This window comes from Ictalurus punctatus, chromosome 17, assembly GCF_001660625.3.
Source record: "Ictalurus punctatus breed USDA103 chromosome 17, Coco_2.0, whole genome shotgun sequence".
In the NCBI taxonomy this organism is placed as follows: Eukaryota; Metazoa; Chordata; class Actinopteri; order Siluriformes; family Ictaluridae; genus Ictalurus; species Ictalurus punctatus.
In genome coordinates this window covers 82,071-104,877 of record NC_030432.2, presented here as the reverse complement: position 1 = coordinate 104,877, position 22,807 = coordinate 82,071, and the positions used below count along the sequence as shown (strand labels likewise).

Sequence of the window (22,807 nt, the reverse complement as noted above, 5' to 3'; positions counted from 1 at the left end):
TGTGTGAACAGGTTTTAATTTAAACCAACTCTGTACAGCTTTAATTCTTCTTAATATAATCTTTTTCCAGAACCTTCTATACCTCAGTAACCAGAGACACTATTATCAAATACACACTCATCTTAGGTCAGTCCATCAAAACTGACCACTTGACAGGTGAACAATGTTGTTAGAGATATGGTAAGTAAAATATACAGGCCCGGAAGAATGATGTAGAAGCTGCCCTCAGAACAGCTGAATTCACTGAACACTGTGGAACACTATAACCTGACTGAATTATCACTGAAACAAACACTGCTGATGCTCATCAGATACACAGCACATGCACACACACCTGCAGCTGCAACTCACCTTGCAGCTTGATGTCACGGTTCCTGTGTGGGTTCCTCTGCTTTTCAGATGAGAAGACTATGGGTGAACTGATCAGAAGTTGAATACATTTCATTGTGCATGTGGTGGATTGGAGACAGTATAGCCAATGAGCTCCCTGCTCTGAATTATTAATTAACCCCTGTGCTCCGCTTACACTAAGCAGCTCTGAGCACGCACCCCCTTGGCTTTATCACACCATGTCAATGAACTGATTATACAGAAAACATTATTATAAATCAGGTGCAGTGCTGAATGTTTCTTCCCTTAAACTCAGTCCAGGAAGAGTACAGTAGAGGGTTTCATAGCCACACAGCCTCAGGGTCCCACCCTTAGCTCAGGTTACTGTTTCACATGTTCTCCCAATGTCCATGTTGGTTTCCTCCCAGTAACATGCCAGAGGGCGAAGATAAACTGGCCCTACGTGAATGTGTATTGTGTCCTACGGCGAACTGGGGTTTCAACCAGGATGTATTCCCACCTTCATTGCCCAGTGTTGAAGATGAAGTTATTTTAACTTCGATAGAGACATTAATGAGGAAAACATTCTCCCTTTAATCGAGTACTCATGTTAGCATAAAACTTCACATAGTCAGAAAAATCACATGAGGAAATGCATTAAACTTGTTTTACATCAAGACCAACAGTGCATCAGATTGTGAATAAATCATAACAAAATAGAAAGACCACCTAAAATTAAAACCTAATAAAAAATTTTATTTAATCTGGCATGTAAAAATAAAGAAAATGTCATAATTGATTGCACTTTAAAAATCCAACTCTTTGATTAAACACTTTCTAAAAATAGTGTCCAGATGAAATTAGCTTAATTAATATAGTGCAGCTATTAACACAGTTAAACACACAAAAATTCCAAAGTGCACATGTGTCAACATTGCTGTGTAGTTAGCTCAGCTAATGTTCTCTCCAGCAGTAACTTCTGGAGCTTAGTGACTAGCTAAGTTAGCTAACAAGAAAGCTAAGCACAGGGTAAGTATTGTGTTTCGTAAGTAAATCAAAGCACTAGGAAGCTAGTTAACATTAGGCTAATTACAATCATCTATAATTAAAACCATTCACCATGTTTGCTAGTAAATATCAAGTAAATGCTAGCTCCACTCCTGCTGACAGTAAATTGGGTGTAAATCTGCCTTCTAATAAACTTATTTAATTCCTTAAAGCTTATATAACCAATTTTCTTTTCACCCGACATCAAACTACCAGGCCTCACCTTTCAACTTAAGCAAAATGTGTTGAAGAAAAATGTTTTTCAAAAATACTGACCATGACTAAAATTTAGGGTGCTGCTAACGGACAACACCACAAACAATTTTTCGCATTTATCAGTAGGAACTTCAGCATGGCTTCTTGCACAGTTTCCTGATGAACTTTTTCAGCTCTCTCTCATGGTGAGGCCATTTCACGAGTTGGAAGAGAACAATGCGTCCATCCTCCATTTTCCCCAATGCCAGAAGTGGACCTAAGCTCCGCCCATCCAGTGCCTGACATGAGCAGTTATCAGCGTCTGTCAGCCAGACAGTGTTCTGCTGCATTGCCACCTGTTGTTCTTGCTCTGTGCCTTCCCAACATAGGACTCGATTCCACCCTTGAGACTCCATTCACAGGTCTGTCCCCTCCAGGGAGGAGGAGCCAAGCTGAAGCCTAAATGCTGATTGGGGAGGAGCAGAAACTGAAAATAGGCAGTGTCCTTCGTTTATGCTAATCAATAAAATTGTATATTATACATATTACATACACACACATTTTTTATATATATATATATATATATATATATATATATATATATATATATATATATATATATATATATATATATATATATATATATATATATATATATATATATATAAAAATCACACACACAGTGGGTGAAATAAGTATTGAACATGTCACATGAAATTTTCAACAGTCATCAGTATTAACTCAAGAAATCTGGAAATATAAAGAATTCACAACATTAAAGTCCATAAATAAAGTTCTGTGTAATAAAGTGGAATGACACAGGAAAAAATTATTTTAAAAAAAGAACACGCTAACAAAAAGCAGTTCTCCAAGGCAAGGTAAGGCAAGGAACCATCTGAAATCCGGAAGTAATTATACCCCCTGTCTGTGCAAAATAATATCAACTGGGTTAGTAAATTGATGGTCTATAAAAAGGCTTTTCGTTACCAAGGTGTCACAGAAGAAACATCTCATGATGGGTAAAAGCAAAGAGCTCTCCCAAGACCTTCACAACCTTATTGTTGCTAAACATATTGATGGAATCAACATATTGAGATACAGACGTATTTCAAAACTTCTGGATCTTCCAGTAAGCACCATTGGAGCCATTATCCACAAGTGGAAACAACATCACTCAGTCATCAACCGGCCACGCACAGGAGCTCCTCACAAGATTTCTGACCAGGGAGTCAAAAGAACTGTCAGAAGAGTAGCACAAGAGCCAAGGACCACTCGGAAAGAGCTCCAGAAACACTTGGAGGCAGCAGGTGCCATCGTCACAGAGAAAACAATAGGCAGTGCACTCCGCTGCTCACGCTCACCCGCAAGACTCCATTACTAAAGAAAAAGGCATGTCGAATCTCGTTTAAAGTTTGCTACAACTCATTTGGACAAGCCTATGAAATACTGGGAATAACCTCCCAGAGACATTAATTAGATTTGGATCACAGTCTGATCCCATAGAACTTGATCAGGTGACTGAAAGCATTCAGTCGCATGATCAAGTTCTATGGGATCATTAATTTTCATTTGAGTGGAGATACTATCTATCGTGTAGCGGAGAGTTGTCTCTAAGCATAGAGACAACACTCCACTACACACTAGATAGAGTGTCTCCACTCAAAAGAAAATTAGACAGAAAAAGTTAGCACCCTGGTATAACGATCAAACGCGTACCTTAAAACAGACAACTCGACAATTAGAACGTAAATGGCACAAAACCAAATTGATAATATTTCAAACAGCATAGAATGAGAGTCTACTGTACTATAGACAATCTCTTAGTGATGCTAGAAAAGTCTCTCTCTCCACCTTAATAGGAGACAACAAAACTATTCGAGATTTCTATTCAACAGAGAAGCAAAATTAAGTAGGAATAAAACCACTACAGAAAGAAACTCAATCATTACACAGCAGTGAAGATTTCATGAAATTTTTCATTGGTAAGATTGAAAATTATTAGATGTGAAATTCAGGCTATTAAATTAAAACCAGACAGTATTAGAACTAACCCTGTAGATGATAATGTAGCAATATCAGATCAACGTTTAGAATGTTTTACTCGCCTTAGAGAGACCGAACTAGCTACATTAATCTCTTCAGCTAATTCATCAACTTGCATACTAGATCCCGTACCTACATGTTTGTTTAAACAGATTTGTCCAGGAGTAATTGAACCACTTCTAAATATAATCAATTCTTCCCTAAGCACTGGCTATGTACCTAAATCACTTAAATTAGCAGTTATTAAACCCTTGATTAAAAAACCTGACCTTGACCCGTCTCAATTGTCCAACTATAGACCAATATCAAATCTCCCCTTCATCTCTAAGATTTTAGAAAAGGTTGTACACAGCAGTTATGCTCGTACTTAGATAGGAATAACATTCATGAAATGTATCAGTCAGGATTTAGACCTCATCATAGCACAGAGACAGCGTTAGTTAAAGTAGTAAATGACCTTCTACTGACTTACGATCAGGGTTGTGTCTCGCTGCTTGTGTTACTCGACCTTAGTGCAGCTTTTGATACTATAGATCACACTATTCTCCCTGACAGATTAGAAAATGTTGTTGGTATTAAGGGAACAGTCCTCTCCTGGCTCAGGTCTTATCTGACCGATCGTTAACAGTTCGTAGATGTAAATGGTGATTTCTCCATGCGTACTGAGGTTACTTTTGGAGTTCCACAGGGTTCTGTTTTAGGCCCACTGCTCTTTACTTTATATATGCTACCCCTAGGTCAAATTATTCGTGAACATGGAATTAGCTTCCACTGTTATGCTGATGATACACAGTTGTATGTTTCAGCGAAGCCAGAGGACAGACAGAAGCTTAGTAAAGTTGAGGAATGTGTAAAGGACATTAGACATTGGATGTTAACTAACTTCCTTCTACTTAATTCTGATAAAACAGAAATACTTTTATTAGGCCCACGTGTAGCGAGAAGTATTCTTTCTGATCACATGGTTACTCTGGATGGTCTTTCTGTTTCATCATGTGCAGCAGTTAAAGACCTTGGAGTGATTATTGACTCCAGTCTATCATCTGACGCTCATGTAGATAATATTACTAGGATAGTCTTCTTTCATCTCAGAAATATTTCTAAGATAAGAAACATATTGTCACTACATGATGCGGAAATACTAGTTCATGCATTCGTCACCTCTAGATTAGATTACTGTAATGCCTTACTGTCTGGATGTTCCAGTAGGAATATAAATAAACTCCAGTTAGTCCAGAATGCAGCTGCTAGAGTCCTAACTAGAACCAGAAGATACGACCATATCACACCGATATTATCAATACTGCATTGGCTCCCAGTAAAATCTCGCATTAATTATAAAATACTCTTATTAACCTATAAAGCACTAAATGATCTCGCGACAGAGTACCTGAGCGACCTTTTGGTTTTATATGATCCGCCACGCCTACTTAGGTCAAAAGATGCAGGCTATTTGACGGTACCTCGAATAGTGAAGGCTACAGCAGGGGGAAGAGCTTTCTCTTATAGAGCCCCACAGTTATGGAACAGTCTTCCTATTAGTGTTCGGGACTCAGACACAGTCTCAGTGTTTAAGTCTAAGCTTAAAACGTATTTGTTTATGCAAGCTAACCATGATTAGACCTTCCTTTATGCAAAGTACAGTCTTATTTAATCTTTCCCTCTCTTACCTCCCTCTCCACTTCTGTCGAACCACACATGATTTTATGGAGATACTAGAGATCCTGATCCTTTCTGCTCTCCAGACCTGCCTGATCCATTCGGATGCCCTACCTCTGGATGGAGCTCTCATTACTCCAATTCCACATGGACGTTCTCGCTGTGGTTACTGTGACTATGGTTGCTACTTTGGCCTTGGGACTGCAATTACAACATGCTTCCAGCAGGACAACGATCCAAATCATACAGTAAAGGAAACTCTCAATTGGTTTCAGAGAAAAGAAATCAAGGTGTTAGAATGGTCCAGTCAATCACCTGACTGAAATCCAACTGAACACGATTTAAAGACAATATGTTTAGAAGAACGGACCAAAATCACACCTGAATACTGCGGAACATTAATCTCTTCATACAGGAAGCGTCTTGAAGCGTCATTACAAACAAAGACTTCTCCAATAAGTATTACATACATTTCAGTTAGCGTGTTCAATACTTTTTTCCCCCAGTGTCACACACACTTAAATTTATAGAACAAACAAAGCCGACTTCCTGTTATTTTGCTGAATACAGATGAAGGCGTTTGAGTGAAGCCGTGTTCACACTGGGACGATTTTTGCGGTGTGAAAAAACAGTCGGGTTTAACGCCCCAACTGCTGTCAACGGGAGTCTTCACACCCAGGCGTAAAATGCATGGCATCAAAGAGTAATTTTTTTTTACGTCGCGGGGTTAGTGTTTGTTTGGGTTTTTTTGACGCGCTGTGTTAAAGTGGCCGTCTGATGAGATTCGCGCTTTTGTTCATGTGCCCGGAGTCCCTGAAGTTACATAAAAGTATGACTTGGTGCTCAAGTACAAAACTGTCTTACAGACGAAAAAGAAGCTGAAAAAGAAGACAAAGAAGAAATTAAAAGCTCACTGCTAATAAATCCTTCTGCCTACACACAAACAAGCTGTCCTTTGAAAGCACCAGATTCAATATTAAACACTAAAAACTAAAAAGCGTATTAATGTTATTATTTTTTGATGACACTTAAGTGCAAGCATATACTATAAATGATCCATTTAATTTTTTGTTGTTTTCTACACTAAATAGCATTGTTTTATTGTCTCTTCCCTGCAAGTGATAATTTGCTGACTGATAGTCCATTGTATTTATTTTGCACCTGACATATTTATGAATAAAAGTATTCTTGACCTTTTATTCAAATAGCCAAGTGCCCCATTATTGAGTCGCTGTATTATTATATTGATCACAAAAAAGACTATTCATAATCTACACTTCATCAATGTATAGGAACATTAACATTTTTGGGCACAATAGTTGCCTTATACCCCTCCCCTCCCAAAATATTATATATAAAAAAATAATAATAATCTGGGTCTTCCCATAAGTATGTGAATGCTATTGCTGTGAACTGATACAATTCAAATCATTACTTATTTAAAAAGAGTATACCATTTAAAATGAGAACTTTGAGGATTTCGCTTTAAAGAAGTATTTGTTGCAAAGATTTTACATTTCACAAAAGTGCATAGGTGTTTTAGCGAGTTTGCAAAAAGTGTGTGAACGGCTTAAAGATGCGAATACTGGGTCTCTTCTTCTTCAGTGATAAGTGAGCGTCAGAAACGGAAAGTTGTGCAGCACCACCTTGTGTACCAGGGTATTTCTGCTTTTCAATAAGCGCCATCTACCGTCAGGGAGTGAATTTGCACTTCCATTCAGCTTTGCCCACGTTTAAAGCCTGGGTGTGAACAAAAAAGATGCGTTGAAAAACGGACCGTTTAATGCGCTGCAAAAAAGTCCCGGTGTCAACAGGCCTTCAAGCTATGATTAGTCCACGAGCATGTGCACATAAAAGCGTGACATTGGCACTGAACAACTAATTGTGTTCAACATGGAAAAAAGCAGCATACAGTACAAAATCCCCATCCTGATTTCTTATGTTTTTGTGTACATCTGATACTAAACCATTTCAGAAGTTGAAACAAAATCTAAGATAAAACAAAGGCAACCTGAGTAAACACAAAATAAATGATAGTTATCTATTGAAAGAAAAAAAAAAAAAGTTACCCAATGCCAACTGGGCCTGTGTGAAAATGTATTTGCCCCATAGTTACCAATTCCCTAAATCTATGAAACTGCATTGATAACGGGGTTCATCTGGACTAGACACAACCAGACCTGATTACTGCAAACCCTGTTCAATCACATCTACACTCAAATAGAACTTTTACAACTGCATGAAGTTGTAACACACTATGCCAAAATTGAAAGAAATTCTAGAAATGATGAGGAAGAAGGTGATTGAAATACAAAGCTATTTCAAAGGCTCTGGGACTCCAAAGAACCACAGTGAGAGCCGTTATCTCCAAACGGAAAAACTCAGTGCAGTACTGAACCTTCCCAGAAGTGCACAGCACAGCACCGACTCATCCATAAAGGTGGCACAACCAGATTTTAAATTTAAGGGGGCACTGGTGATAGGTGTTGAATAACTTTTTTTTGCTTCAATAAAATCAATCAATCAATCAATCAATCAATCAATCAATCAAACTGCATTGTGTGTTTACTCAGGTTGCCTTTGTTTTATGTTGTATTTTGTCTGAAGATCTAAAACTATTTAGAATGAGATACACACAAAAACAGAAGAAATCAGGATGGGGCAAATACTTTTTACTCCCAGTCTAACAGCTAGATAGTATTGTGCAAAAATTTGGAATTGAAACCTACACTAACCAAAAAAAGCAACACCAATGCGGCTGCCAAAGCTCGAGAAAATTGCTGGTAGAACACTGTGTAAATGCGTAAGTTAACTTTTAAAAGTTCACAGTGAGAATAAACAGATTGAAAACTTATAACCCCAACATATTTTATGTAATTTCATTTAATATAAATGCAAATTGTTTTAATTAAAAATATTTAAAAAATAAATATCAACTTGTGAAAATATAATAGGACAGGAATAATGCAACCACATACCATACACAAAAAAAATTAAAATAAAATAAACACAACACAATACATACAATGTACGGCTCAAGATTGACAAAGATATGAGATTCCATCTGTGGAAAAACTATATATTTTATGCAAGTAAGTATCAGGGAAAGACAGGGGATTTTGTCTATCCCTAAAATGTCTTTCTCTGTGAAGAGCCCTTCTTACAAGTTGCTCTGCGACGTCTACAGGATTACAAAGAAACGGTGAAGCCATTGCTCACTGGTGTTCCTCAGTGATCAGTTTTAGGCCCTTTACTGTTCAATATTTATCTATCTCCACTTGGGCATCTGCTGCGATCGCTCGGACTCCATTATCACTTTTACGCTGACGATACCCAAATCTACATTCACTCAAAATCTGGTGAAAACCTTGATGTTTGCTTTCTTTCTAACTGTATTTCTGAGATAAAAACATGGATGAATAACTTTGTGTCTGAATAGCAGGAAAACCAAAGTTATGCTTATAGGTTCCCATCATCAAATTGTCAAAGCTGCTCCACTGTCTCTGTCGGTTGATGGCTTGGTTTTGGAGACTTTGATACCAGTCTTACATTTGATTGTTTTGTTCAGAGCACTGATAAAAGCACCCTTCTTTCACCTCAGAAATATAGCAAGACTGCAGCCTGTGCTAAACTTCTCTGTGGCTGAAAAGCTGATAAACTCATGTATTGTCTCTCATATAGATTACTGTAACGCCGTTTTAGCCTGCGTTTCTAATTCCACACTCACTAAGCTTCAATGTTTACAAAACTCTGCTGCCAGGATCCTGACGAGAACCAGCACATGCAATCATAGTACTCCTGTTCTGGAGTCCTTACACTGGCTCCCGGTCAGGTTCCGTGTCCATTTTAAGATCATGATGCTGACATACAAGGCACTACATGGCTTGGCTCAACATTATTTACCTGCTTTATTAATCCCTTACACCTCAAATCACAAACTGCGCTCCTCAGTGTAATCCATTAAGTATTCCACAAACCCGCCTAAAATCTCTGGGTGACAGAACTTCTGTCTCTGCTCCATCACTTTGGACTCTCTTCCTCCTGAATTTAGAGAAGCTCAGACCTTTGGCACTTAAAGCTCTACTTAAGACTTACTTTTTTAAACTTGCATGTGGCTGCTGATGTCTACATTTATTATTAACTTATAAATTGTGTACAGCGCTTTGTGCAGCTGCTTTTAAAGGTGCTCTATAAAATAAAGTTTATTTATTTAGTTTTTTTATTATTATTATTATTATTATTATTATTACTATTATTATTATTATTATTACTGTTGTTGTTGTCACTTTGATCACAGCTTATCCTTCCAAGTTGGGTTTGAATTCTCTTACCCAGAACATAACCTGCCCCAGAGCAGGTTAACTGTGGAGCACGTTACTTTGGCGATTAACACCGGGCCTCTTTCATGTTACCTAAACCCCAGGTTTAGGTTGGCACTAAACTGAAATTTACCTGTCTAGTCACCTAAACCGGCTTCATGGTACAGGTCCGAGTCAGTAAGAATCAGAAGGCCAGAAGGCAAAGAAATACAGAGCTGAGCCACAAAAGTTCTGGAAGCAAGATTGATCTATACCAAAGTGAACAATAAGGTTTATTAGAGTCCTAAAAGAGATGCCTAAAGTACTGCTTTTCACTTTTCCACTGGTAACACCATCTAAACGCTGAATTCACACAGATCTCACACACTCACCAAACGAACTTCTGCAGAGGTTTTCCTCGATCTCCTTCTCTGCCTCGGATTCTGGGCTGCAGGCGTCACAGAGTACCGTACCTGCACAGTGGAGAGAAACACACCTGATTACCCAGAATTCCACCTACTTTTGTTCGAGAAATGCCATCAGTGAAATCATCACATTAAATAAAGCCTGCGGTGTGAAACTAGACACGAAAGGCAGAGCGTCTTCTCTATTTCAAATGAGATCTTTAGGAAAAACTTTGGATGACGTCAATAACCTCCACGCGCCTGGTGTCGTCAGTTCCAGGAACGCATAGTGTTGAATTAAATCCGGGGAAGCGGCTACAGTTAAACGCGTCCGGCCACGGGAAGACAAAAGCGTTCATAACAGTCGAGCTCCGGTAGGTACGCGGGGGCCGAGAGCGAGCACAGGAACCGGGTGTTGTCTCGGTGACACCGTTTATTGACCAGAGGCAACCACGCGCCCGACTGTTGCTGCACTTCCCGCGCGCTCTCGTGACCCAGCAGCGTGGGAAGCCGCATATGCGCGTACCCGAGACCGCGGCACAGAGTCATGGCACGCGGTACGGGCCTGCACACGGAGCGCGTGCTGTCGAATTCCACCGACGTGACAAAATCGGAAACCACATCTGCCGTTAATCCGTCTAATTTAATTTGCTCTGATTTACCGGCGGAAACGCCGAGCAACAGCATGAGCGTGAGAAACGGCAGGTACCGTTTGTCCATCTGCCTTTCCGTTTTTTTTTTCTTTTCAGGTTTCTCGGCAGCACAAAGTTAAAACAAGTTCCCCTCTAGGTTGTCCAATCACTTCAGTCTACGTCATAACCGAGTTTGTGTGCGGACCAATCAGTTGAATGGATTGTTAAATACAACCCATTAAATATAGGCGTTTACTGTTTCCATGTGCTGCGCTGTACAAAGTATTGGCACCTCTCTGCCCAGTCTACATAAATTGTAGGCCTATAGTTTGCGTTGCCGGTACTTTGTTCTCATTAGCTGCGTTTACATGGACAACAATAATCCACTCTTAATCAGATTAAGACCATACTCTAATGAAGAAACTACCATGTAAACAACAATTTTTACTTACCTTAATCTAATTAAGGTCATAATTGAATTAAGACAGGTGGAGTATTCCTGTTTTAGTCACATTATGGACGTGTAGTAGTGACATGTAAACACCTTAATCACATTATGAGCGTCGTGTGGGAGTTTTCACCGCATTTTGCGACAGGACACGATCACACACGGCAGTTTTACGTTTTACGGCGAACAAGAGAGTTCGGCTGTGTCCCAAATCGCATACTTTCCTACTATAGGCCTGTAGTGGGGAAAAATACATGTATCTCGGCTACTATATAGACAGTAACTACGCGATTTGGGACACACCCACCGCTTCAAGCAGTTGTCTATTAGCACGTACAGCATGAGAAATAATTAACTGCACTTAAAGCGTTCGTAAAAAAATTACATAAAAACACCCAAAACTGTATACGGTCCCATAACGAAGACGAACTGCATGTAGATAAGTGAAATTCTGGAGGGACGTCGGACGGCGTGGCGCGGTGACGTAATGACGCGGGCTGTTCATCTAATTATGTTCTATAACATGTCAAACGGGAACATGACGGGAGTATTCTAAAAGCGACTCATGTAAACACCTTAATCACATTATTATCTTACAGTAAGATAATAATGTGATTAAGGTTATCTTACAGTAATTATCTTACATTATTATCTTACAGTAAGATAATAATGTGATTAAGGTGTTTACATGAGTCGCTTTTAGAATACTCCCGTCATGTTCCCGTTTGACATGTTATAGAACATAATTAGATGAACAGCCCGCGTCATTACGTCACTGTTTTTATGTAATTTTTTTACGAACACTTTAAGTGCGGTTAATTATTTGTCATGCTGTACGTGCTAATAGACGACTGCTTGAAGCCACAATGCTGCGTCCCAAACCGCGTACTTACCGTCTATATAGTAGCCGAGATACATGTATTTTCCCCCACTACAGGCCTATAGTAGGAAAGTATGCGGTTTGGGACACAGCCGAACTCTCTTGTTCGCCGTAAAATGTTGAGAACTGCCGTGTGTGATCGTGTCCTGTCGCAAAATGCGGTGAAAACTCTCACACGACGTTCATAATGTGATTACGGTGTTTACATGTCTGTAATACACGTACATAATGTGACTAAAACTCCATCTGTCTTAATTCAATTAGAGCTCAATTCAAGTATGACCTTAATTAGATTAAGGTAAGTAAAAATTGCTGTTTACATGGTAGTTTCTTAATCAAAATATGGTCTTAATCGGGTAAGAGTGGATTATTGTTGTCCATGTAAACGCAGCTAGTGTTTCAATGTTTGTATTTACTGTTTTTATTATGCACATAGGTGACCCTGTGCACCAATTCTATCAAGTTGAATTCCCTCTACATGTGGTCCAGCACAGCACCCTTCACGTGATGTTAATCAGTTAACCTGATTAAACACGTGACATCTTGTGAACAATGTGATGATATGCAATCAATAAATAAATAAGTAAATACATACAATAAATGAATCATGTGAAACATTAACATGTGAAGAAGGGAAAAAACCCACATACACAACATTGTCCATCCACGTAAAAGTCTTGTGTTGAACCTAACCCTAACCCCAACTGTAGAGGAATTACATACCAACATACTTTCTCTGCCATCAGCGCATATGTGATTCAACATCCATAACGTAGTGGATCTAACCCAATCATGCTACAGGCTGCAGTGAGGACCTCTTGACCAATAATGATGGGAAAATTTACAAGACATTAATTATTCTTTTTAATCAAACAGCCATACAGTATTTATGCAGGTCAATATTATGTTTCAATATTACAAAAAAAAAAACTTTTCTATGATTTTCTATTAAATATATTTTCTTGTCATTATTGTTTCTTATTGTTTCTGTTCATACATTTATTTTTACATTTTAAAACAGATCTTGCACTGATCAACTGATAAATATGTGTACATAGCTTAGCTAATGTGCTAGCTGCAGGCTGTAAAACAAGTCAAAATAAACCATGTCTTTGAAGCATGCTAATGGAGGGTTTTTATGACCTGCATTAAATTAGTGAGAATTACACACTACTGGTTTCATAGGATGTCCCAAAACATAACAACACCTAATAAGCAAGCAGATGAGTTTTACATCCTTCATTTCCTGTATCCTTGGTAAAAGAACATGAAGAAGGGTTCTTTTCTTTATAGAAATATCCTGGAAATATCCTAATCTGGGTTAGGGTTACAACATACAGTACATAGTGGATCACTGGGGGCACAGCTTAGTGTTTAGCACGTTTGCCTCGCATCTCCAAGGTTGGAGGTTCGATTCCTGTGTGCGCGGTGCCTGCATGTTCTCCCTGTGCTTTGGGGTTTTCTCCCCCACTCCAAAGACATGTAGTGTAGGATGATTGGCATTTCCAAATTGTCCATTGTGTGTGTGTGAGATTGTGCCCTGTGATGGGTTTGCACTCCATCCAGCCTCATGCCCTGTGTCGGATAAGGAGTGCAGAAAATGGATGGCTCAATAAATGGCCATTTGATTTAAAACAAAAGAGTGGTCTCTGACCTTTGGACAGTACATGAAATATGCATGTGAGTATGTGAATAATGCCGCTCCCAGGAGCTCCCTACTTTCTCGGTGGGAGGGGCAAACTCACTCTTCCCTGTCACAGTGAGCTTATGTATATGAAAGAGAACAGATGGGACTTTGCTCTGAGTGTATTACACGGCCCTGTGATGCAGTATGAGAGGCAGGTCGAAAAGATGCGGCTGGCTTCATGTGTCCCGGTCACATGTCAGGTCATAGGTGTTAACTTTCACAGTTGGTAGCTGTAGTATGTGGTAGGGAAGAGCTGCCTGGAAGGTGAGAACTGGCCAAGACCAAATTTTGGAGAGAATTTTGAATGTGGATTGTGAGTTTGTAATTGTATGATAAACTGATTTCATCCTGAAACCCTCTGCAGCTCCAGGTTAGAAAATTATTTTATGTCCACAAATTACATATTGTTTTTTTTCTGTCCAGGTCACTTTAAAAGACAGTTATTCAAGGAGTAAAAAAAAAATTGAAAGAAAGTATAACAACTGGTGGATTTCACTTCTTTTATGGGTCATAACGGTATCCTATATAAAAGCCTTTGAGTGAGTGAGTGTGTGTGTGTGTGTGTGTGTGTATGTCTGTTGAAAGCAATGGATCTCAGAATGGAGTCACGTTTCTGAGTTTTCTGAGTGTTCTGATGTGGAGGTCACATATAGAGTTGTGAGTGTGTTGACAGAAGTCATCAAAACATTTTTGAAAGTGTTTTCCAGCACGTGACCAGGACGTCAAACTTAATTCCACATCATGTTCACTCCACATGGCCCCCTTGTCCCATCCCCTGACACATCAATAGAAAGAATTCAAAACATTTTACAACAGTCCACTGAAATGTTAGGAATGCTTACTTATGGTGATAGACGGGTGCTGCACTCATAGCTGTGCTTATGAATTAGTCTGAAATCTATTTCATTTTTTAAAATTCTGACACATGCTGTGTGAAACCTGATAAGCTGTTTGTTCTCTTCAATTCCCTGCTAGAACCGTGTATTGTGATTTCTTTATGGCACTGTAGTCTTGTGTTCTGGATATTTGTACCAATGAACAAAAAGAGAAAACTCTGGATGAGACACACAAAATGCTTTAGTATTTTATTCGTATTTTTATATTATTTATATTACTTATATCATTCTTCCTGATTGGGTGATTTTTGTGATTTCTTTGCACACTTGGTAAAGGGGTGTTTTTTCTTTAAATTTTAAATCTTCTGTTGCCATAACTCTTACCAGTGAATGAAAGAGATTTGTGAAGAGATTTCAGCCCTACACACACCTCAGGCAAAACCTTTCCCCCTGCTTTTAAGTTTGTTTAATTATGTGCAGAGTCAAACCAAACCAAATAGAAACCGAACCAAAATAATCACTTTTACTCTGATTCAGCCTTGATAAATGGACTAATTGGTGTGAAAGCTTTGAGTGAAAAGCAAAAATTCGTAAAAAACTTTTTAACTATGGCTTTTTACACTCAATGTGTAATGCTGAAGTATTAAGTATGTGTTAAGTATGAAACTGAAACAGGCCTGAAGTACTCTGGTACCAGGTGTTATTGCTAGTTTTGGCCACAAAATGGCCTACAAGAACTATATTACCCATCACCCATCACATCACATGACCATGTCAAACACTTCACTGATGACACACACCTGTTTCCTGTCACACCTAATTAGCACTTCTATTTAATTAATAAATGTAAATAAATAAATAACAATATTTAGATATTTATATCTGGGATTTGTTTATTTCTGTAAAGCTGCTTTTGACAATGTACATCGTTAAAAGTGCTATACAATTAAAATATAGTTGAATTCAATTTAGGTTCTGTTTTTTTTATGTCATTTGTAGTATTGTGTATAGCTTTGATTGCATTTAGTTTCATAGTTGCTCCTACTCCTGTTCTTTTTTTTGTTAGTTCATGATTATGCTTTTAGTTTTTGCTTTGGTTGTTTTGTGTTTATTACGCTAGCATCCACCTCCCAGAATGTCATGCCATGGCAAACTGACCACTCTATCCCCAGAATGCACCACAAACTACAAACATGGCAATGACTACAACTCCCAAAACTACACACAGACATGTCACCTTCTCCTGAGGTCTAATCAGAGACACCTTTTCCCAATTGCGCTCACAATCACACCACACATAAAATAGTCTCTCGGGCACCATATCTTTGTGAAGTAATGTGCGCAGATGAGTTTTTCTCTGTTGTGGACCAAGCCCTAATCTAGTATTTGTTAACCAGGTTTTTGACTTTGTTTACTCCTTTGACTTTGATTTCTGCTTTACCTGCTCTACCCTGATCACCTGACCACTGCCTGTCTTTGTTTATTTCTTTTGCCTTGCCCTCTGGATATTATAGACGTCATTAAAGCTATTAACTGCAATTGCATCTGTCCTAACCTCCATTATGTGACAGACATCTGGACACACTGTCTCCTTGCTGTAATAATAAGAATAATTAAATTAATTTATTTATATTTTAGATTAGTAATCTGTATGTAGAAATATTTTGGATGGTGATGTTTTGGTAAGTAATAATATTAACAGGTTACTAAACCACTTGGCGCTGTGGACAAAGAGCTGAACCCTTCACTTCCAGAAGGAATCCGGGACGTTCCAGCTCTTTCCGGGTCATGTGTAAATACAGTCGTTCGTTTGCCACTTCCCATCCCTCGTTTTAGACCATGCTTTGTAAACACTCCTGTCACCCCCATCAACTCCCCATTACCCCATCATATATAAGATTATTACAAGGATCACATGTTAAAGTATACACCACTGTAACAGGAGCACAGTATGTGTGGAATGTTTTATGTGTTTCCTCTTCCTGTATCTCCAGATTTTCTCTGACACACAAACTTTTTCTGTTGCTGACTAATGTTACAGGAACTACGTGCAACTTCTGCATCTGTGTCTGCATGCCAGATTGTGTACGTGAGATTACAGTGAGGTCGTGCTGAGATCTGTTACCAGGGCAGAGCTGTGTGTTTATACTTCCTCACTGTCCTACATTTACTGCAGAGATGGAAACAACAACATGCACAATGATACACTTTCACTTCCAAATATGGAAATATGTACAGGGTCATCATTTTAAAGCTCCTATCAGAAAATGCCAACCACATCCTTGAACAATATAACAACAGAAACAAGCTAAGTACAAAACAGAATAAAAAATATAAACATGAAACTGATGAATATTTGCATGAGCTCTGTTTGGAGTTTGACAGTGAGGAATCGTGTAAAGTCTATTTTCAGTCTTTATCTGGGTCAGTGAAGTGAACAGCTGTTGGCAAAGCTGCCAAACCTTCTGGATCATTCTAAAGACTGCAGTTTACTCTCCATACCAGGAAGACTGCATTCATTTATAAAGATAAATTCTGGATTGGTCATTTCTACATTTGTTTATAATGTGTTTATAACGTATGTGCTTGTGTTTAGAGATCTTACGTGAAGGAAAATTTTAATAATCTTCTCTGTTTGATAATAATTCTTTCTCTGTCCTGGTGACGCTTGTGTTTCTATCAGAGATTATTTCATTTATTTATTTATTTATTTTTAAATATGGTTAAGGTTTTATTTAAAATATGTCCTCAGTGAATCATGTTGTAAATTTAAGATCTCTTATGAAGTAAAATATTTCTCTGAGCTTGAACATGACACAACAACTGTTAAATATAGAACAGAGAAACAGGAGATGATAAAGATTTAGCCTGATGCATTTCACCTACCAATAACCACCACAGGACATCTCTGAAAGCAACATTACAACATTTCATGAGCAATTTTCAATGTCCAAAGTCATTGAAGAAGAATAATAACTATTACAATGCATTTTTCAGTAACCTATAACTAGTTTTAAGACATAAAACTTTTATATTATCATTTCACCTTTCACACTAGACAAAAACAACAGAGAAATGATAAAACTTTTACAAAAATCCAGATTATTTGAGTATGTAAATTGGTAAAATCCCTCAATCCTACATGTCGCGCGCTTTTCTTCTGTTGCATGCCCTGTATTTATTATGCAATAACACTGTCCTGTTACATGTTCAATCATAACTCAATTTGTTACTGATATTTATCAGATTAGAATAAAATGTAGTTAAATTTTAAAGATGTGTTGTGACGAAAAATATATATATAAGGAACAGTAGAAAATGAAGACCTCAGACTGCTAGTGCAGCTTTCTTTAGCTGGAAAAAGTTTTGGACATGCATGAGGCTGAAATAGATGAAAAAAATTGTACTTTATTTATGTACAGTACTGTGTAATAGTCTTAGGCATGTGCAAAGAAATGCTGCAGAGCAAAGATGCCTCAAAAATAATTAAATTAAATGTTTATACATTAAAAAAATATATATATACTATAAAGAGCAGTAATAAATGAAACAAAGCCGATATTCGGTTTGAGGACCCTAAAAAAAGAGCACAGTTTTATAAGGAAGTGAGCTGTAAGTGTTATTGAGCGTCTTGCAGAACCGGACACGGTTCTTCTGGAGACTGACTTTTGCACTCGCTTCTTATTTCTGCAGCGAAACCCAGCAGCCTTCATAATATTTCTTGTCCGAAAAGTGTCTCTTATGTAATACGCTGCTTTCTTTACTGATGCACAAACATTTTTCTGTAACATTTAATTTTGTGCTGGAAAACTAATGTTTGGGAATCTAAAATGTTTTTTGTACTGATTCCATAGAAGTTATAAAATATAAATCTATAACAAAGTTTGTACTAAAAAAAATAGGGTGCCGTTTTGCACAGTACTGTATATTTCTGTGCAGTGTTATTGTGTTCCTGTGCTAGTATAATTTAATGGCTTTAGGTTGCTGTTACAACAGCTTCAGTGGTAACGCCACTCTCCTTTTAATGAAGACTGCATAATTAGATGAGACATCACTGTGCTACTGCCATCAGTTCTTCAGAAAAAAAGGAAATCAGCAGTAGATTTATTTCGTTAGTTAAATTCTGTTCAAGTATAATACTATAAATATGTAAGCATGCACACACACACACACACACACACACACACACACACAAAGAGAGAGAGAGAGAGAGAGAGAGAGAGAGAGAGAGAGAGAGAGAGAGAGAGAGAGAGAGAGAGATAACTTAATTCCTCTTGGCAGTAGTCTTTGATAATTTCTCAGTGACATGAGGATCTGGGAGGTGCTTCATCATCAGAGTACTTTTAGGGAGAGAAATTTTGTAGAGCGCAGTGCGACACAGACTTCTGCACAAGATAAGAGATAAGAGAAAACAAAAGAAGCAAACAAGCGAAAGGAAGAATTCTGTTCCTTTATGACTCATTGACCCGAGAAGCTTCTCAACAGGTAAGCAGTCACCTGTCCAGCTTGAGTCCAGACACCTGATTTAACTCTCCAGTTAGTTTCCAGATCCCCATTAGTACATCTTGCTGATGGATTTTCATGTCTCAGTCATTATCTACACTAAGTTCTGTCTGTGCTTAAAAAATCAGCATACTTTCTAGCTTTGGTACTGTTTATGTTTATTTGGCCTGCAGAAATTCTCACAAAAATCTTGAGTCTATTTCCAACAACTTTTTATATCCCCTTAAACCCCTCATTATTATTATTATTATTATTATTATTATTATTGCAATTACTGTGAAATTATTTGGGAAGGTTGGTGTCCGAGTATTAACACTTATTATGCTATTATTCTTTAAATATACAATACAAATGTTCACTATGAGTCTATCTGAATGTTGTCTATTCAGTATTATTTATTGCTTATCATTACATGGCCTTAACAAACACTATTATTATAACAGCAGCATTGTTCAGGAACGTATGTGCATATGTATGTGTTTGCTTTATATAAGTGTGAATCGAGGCCAGAGAGCTGTCAGTGTGAAACAGTTGGACAGGTGAGAGTAGAGTTTTAAAACTTAAGCGTGATTGGTGGGTTTAAATGTGGGCGTGGCTCCTGTAGTTTATGGGGCACAAACTCTCTTTGATGTACAAATCCTGAACAGGGGAATTTTGTTTTTGGAAATTACACACAAAAAAAATCTTTTGGACATTAACTGTCAGAAAACTGTTTGAATGTTTGCACTTTTACCAGATTTACTGTGGGTTAAAGTTTTACATTTATTTTTTAAATCTATTTTTCTCTGTCTTTTTTCTCCTCCTTTTAAATCCAATTAAATTTAAACTTCCTTAATCCATGTTTGCACAGCTTGAGTCCAGACACCTGATTTAACCCTCCAGTTAGTTTGCAGATCCATTAGTACACACATTTCATACTCACATCTTGCTCTTTCTATATGTTCAATTTGCGTCAGACAAAAAACCTCATCTTCTCCCTGCTTTCTGTTTTAGAACTGTCCTGGCCCCTCCTACCTGTGCCCCCCCTCTTCTGGAGAGATGGACCGATCCACACAGGAGCTCTTTCTCAACTTCATGATCGTGCTGATCACAGTTCTGCTTATGTGGCTGCTCGTCAGAACCTATCAGGAGGCATGAACTGTTTGGTCTGGAGTGAGAGCATGTGGAAGAGCTGGCCACCATGATCAGCGCATGATGATTGAGCTCCAATTGTTGTGGTTATGATTTGCTTACATTAATCATGTGATATGAAGAATAATTCAATGACCCTTGACCCCCCCCCCTTTTTTTTTTTGCTTTTGTGTACTTTTGCACAACTTGTGAACCATTTGGATTTCCAAAGAATGTGTTAACTTGATAAATTTAAGCTTAACTTATAAAGTTGTGCTTCCAATAAAAGGGAAAGAACCAACGTGTGAGTGTTAATGTGTCTCAGTCACAGCAGCATTTACAATGAATTATAACTAATATTAAATCGTAATTTAGCGTCATTAACAAGTCAAAGTCACATATTATCACATTATCACACATATTATCAAGATAACATCATTCCTTCATTCAATAATAATGGATTATGTTTTATTTCTATCACCATTTTCATGTTTTGTTCCTTTTAACACCAAGTATCTTTACTTGAAAAGGTCATGTACAGAATACAGCACACACTATCAAACATACAGCAGTGAATCAGGAATTCCAAACTTATTAGAATATTTTAGCTTGAAACCCAGGGCCATTGTTATCTATAGGCAGAGTAAGCAATTGCCTAGGGCCTCTGGCTTGGAGGCGGGACCTCCATAACCATATACTCTAGTCCATATACTCTAGTCCACCAATCAAGACAGGCATCAAAAGACTAGGCTCTTTGTCCACTGGATATAGATGAATTGTCACCCACCTGCTGTGAAACCAATTAATGTCACCATTCAAAAGTGGGTCCCACCCTCTGAATGTATGAAGAGATAAGGTACGATGAACAAACTGCAAAAATGCAACTTTTCTGCAGCTGACTGACTTTAAGTTATTGACTTATGATAGTGCCAAAACGAACACATCCTTCAGGTGCTGCTGAGCGACAGTCTAAACGGGCATCTATAGAAAGTGTAGCTCGTGATGCAAGTGTTTGAGTTGTCATCTATTTTGGAGTGATTGTAATGTATTCTACAAATTAACTGGGCCTTGTTTTGTCGATCAGCGTCATTTCAGGATAGATCATTTGCCAGTTTATGTTGAATTCAAAAGAGCGCAAGTGTCATCGACGTGACACTTTAAATTCACGCGTACAATGATATTGCATTGGGATTGGGAGCAAAATACTAAAAGTAAAAGTAAAGAAGTTTGTATTCAAAATCAAAGAGCAAACACACTTTTAATGTTTCAAAAAATACCTCAACTGTCTGTACATCTTCTAAATTCCACTGATGTTTACATTACTGCTCTCACATAATACTTCATTTTAGTTTTCAAATCATAAATACTAATGTTATATTTATTGAAAAAAATATACAATTTTATGAAGGAATTTACTATTCTTTCTGCTTAGTAGTTTGTCTCTGTCACTTCCACCAGCAGTTGATTAGTGTATATAGGCCTAGTGCATATTTAAGATGTTGCACTGAAATATGACTATTTCTATAGTCTATTTTGGTTCAGGAGGGGGAAATCCTGTCCAGCTAGGAAAACAACATAAAGTCACTAATGTTCATTTACTGAAGTGGTGTCAGGGAGGGTTCATCTGTAATTATTTATTGGCAATGTAATGTTATCTTGTATTTTTTCTTTTCATTTTACTGTATAGAGTAGGTTATCCCAAATAGTGGGACGGAAAGGTGGCAGGGAGGAGGGGAGCATAGGGCCTATGTCATGGAAAACAATCTTTCCAGTCTAACAAAAAACTTAAGAGACAGAGTGTTTGCAGATGCCAAATAATAATTCAACTTTATTGAAACAATACAGTGAGACAGTCTGCAGAAAGTCTGAATTATACACACACAAACATGCCTTTATATATTTTTCTGAAACGTAAAAAAACGTAAAAAGTAAATTTATCTGTAAGTGGGGTATTAAACTCTTCTTTCTAAAAACAAAGCAATCTCCATCTCCTTTATTCATTATTTATGCCTGTGTGATATCTTACATGTGGCGCATGCACTATCAGTTGGATTTAAAAAAAAAGTTTTTATCAGGATATGATTTTTACTCTGCCCCAGAATTCACCCTTACACCTTAATGATTTTCTGGCTTTAGTCCTGACTGATTCTCTTATTGTGGAAGTCTTGTCTGTTATTTTGACACTGGTTTGCAAAAAAAAAAAAAAAAAAAAAAAAAAAAAAAAAAAAAAAAGGGGCTTTGATTGGAAACACAGTTTTGGCTCAGCATAAGGATGCATGTGCAGTAAACACCCACACTTACATACAAGAGACAGTCCAAAGATCAATCCCATAAAGCAATATACGTTACAGGAATAATCCAGAATCGTAATACATTGCAAAGTAAAAACAAGCATGGTAAGTTTAGAACTTATTGACTGATCCAGAGGAAAGCTTTCTCATTTTAGTCCATGAATCAGAGACAAATACAAACAGGAGCAGGAACTGAATAACCAGAACATATTCTGGGTGGGTGGTAGGGGTTTAGGGGTTTTTATTTTCCTAAGGGGGAGGGGTATGGTCCCAGGCAGTTGTGACTTGAGCCCTCATGTCAGTGACTGGACACTGGAGCACTCTGACAGAGCTCCAGTGTGTCTCTGTGGAGTGAGGAGAACCTTCCAGAAGAACAACCATCTCTGCAGCACTCCACCAATCAGGCCTGAATGGCTGAGTGGCCAGATGGAACCCACTCCTTAA

The 22,807-nt window shown here is 37.9% G+C and overlaps 2 protein-coding genes across 8 annotated transcripts; one reads left to right on the top strand and one right to left on the bottom strand.

The window, feature by feature from the left end:
• Positions 1–904: 904 nt before the first annotated feature.
• LOC108277653 (uncharacterized tomt) lies at positions 905–11,598 on the bottom strand. Of its 7 annotated transcripts, none has more exons than XR_008398248.1 (3): positions 11,061–11,598; positions 9,965–10,045; positions 905–2,031 (listed from the first exon to the last, which is right to left on the bottom strand). XR_008398248.1 is itself a non-coding variant. In XM_053687476.1 (3 exons), the coding sequence occupies exons 1-3, from the start codon at positions 10,694–10,696 to the stop codon at positions 1,898–1,900; spliced, it is 273 nt and encodes a 90-aa protein (XP_053543451.1). In that variant the 5' UTR covers positions 10,697–10,748; the 3' UTR covers positions 905–1,897. The 7 variants fall into 7 exon arrangements, 1 of the variants encoding a protein (XP_053543451.1); XR_008398244.1 differs by having other exon boundaries at positions 905–2,038; positions 11,061–11,588; XR_008398246.1 differs by lacking the exon at positions 11,061–11,598 and adding an exon at positions 10,686–10,766 and having other exon boundaries at positions 905–2,038.
• A 7,183-nt stretch (positions 11,599–18,781) lies between these two features.
• On the top strand, positions 18,782–20,373 carry LOC108277656 (sarcolipin). The gene is made up of 2 exons (XM_017490458.3): positions 18,782–18,944; positions 19,956–20,373. The coding sequence occupies exon 2, from the start codon at positions 20,001–20,003 to the stop codon at positions 20,097–20,099; it is 99 nt and encodes a 32-aa protein (XP_017345947.1). The 5' UTR covers positions 18,782–18,944; positions 19,956–20,000; the 3' UTR covers positions 20,100–20,373.
• Positions 20,374–22,807: the final 2,434 nt, after the last annotated feature.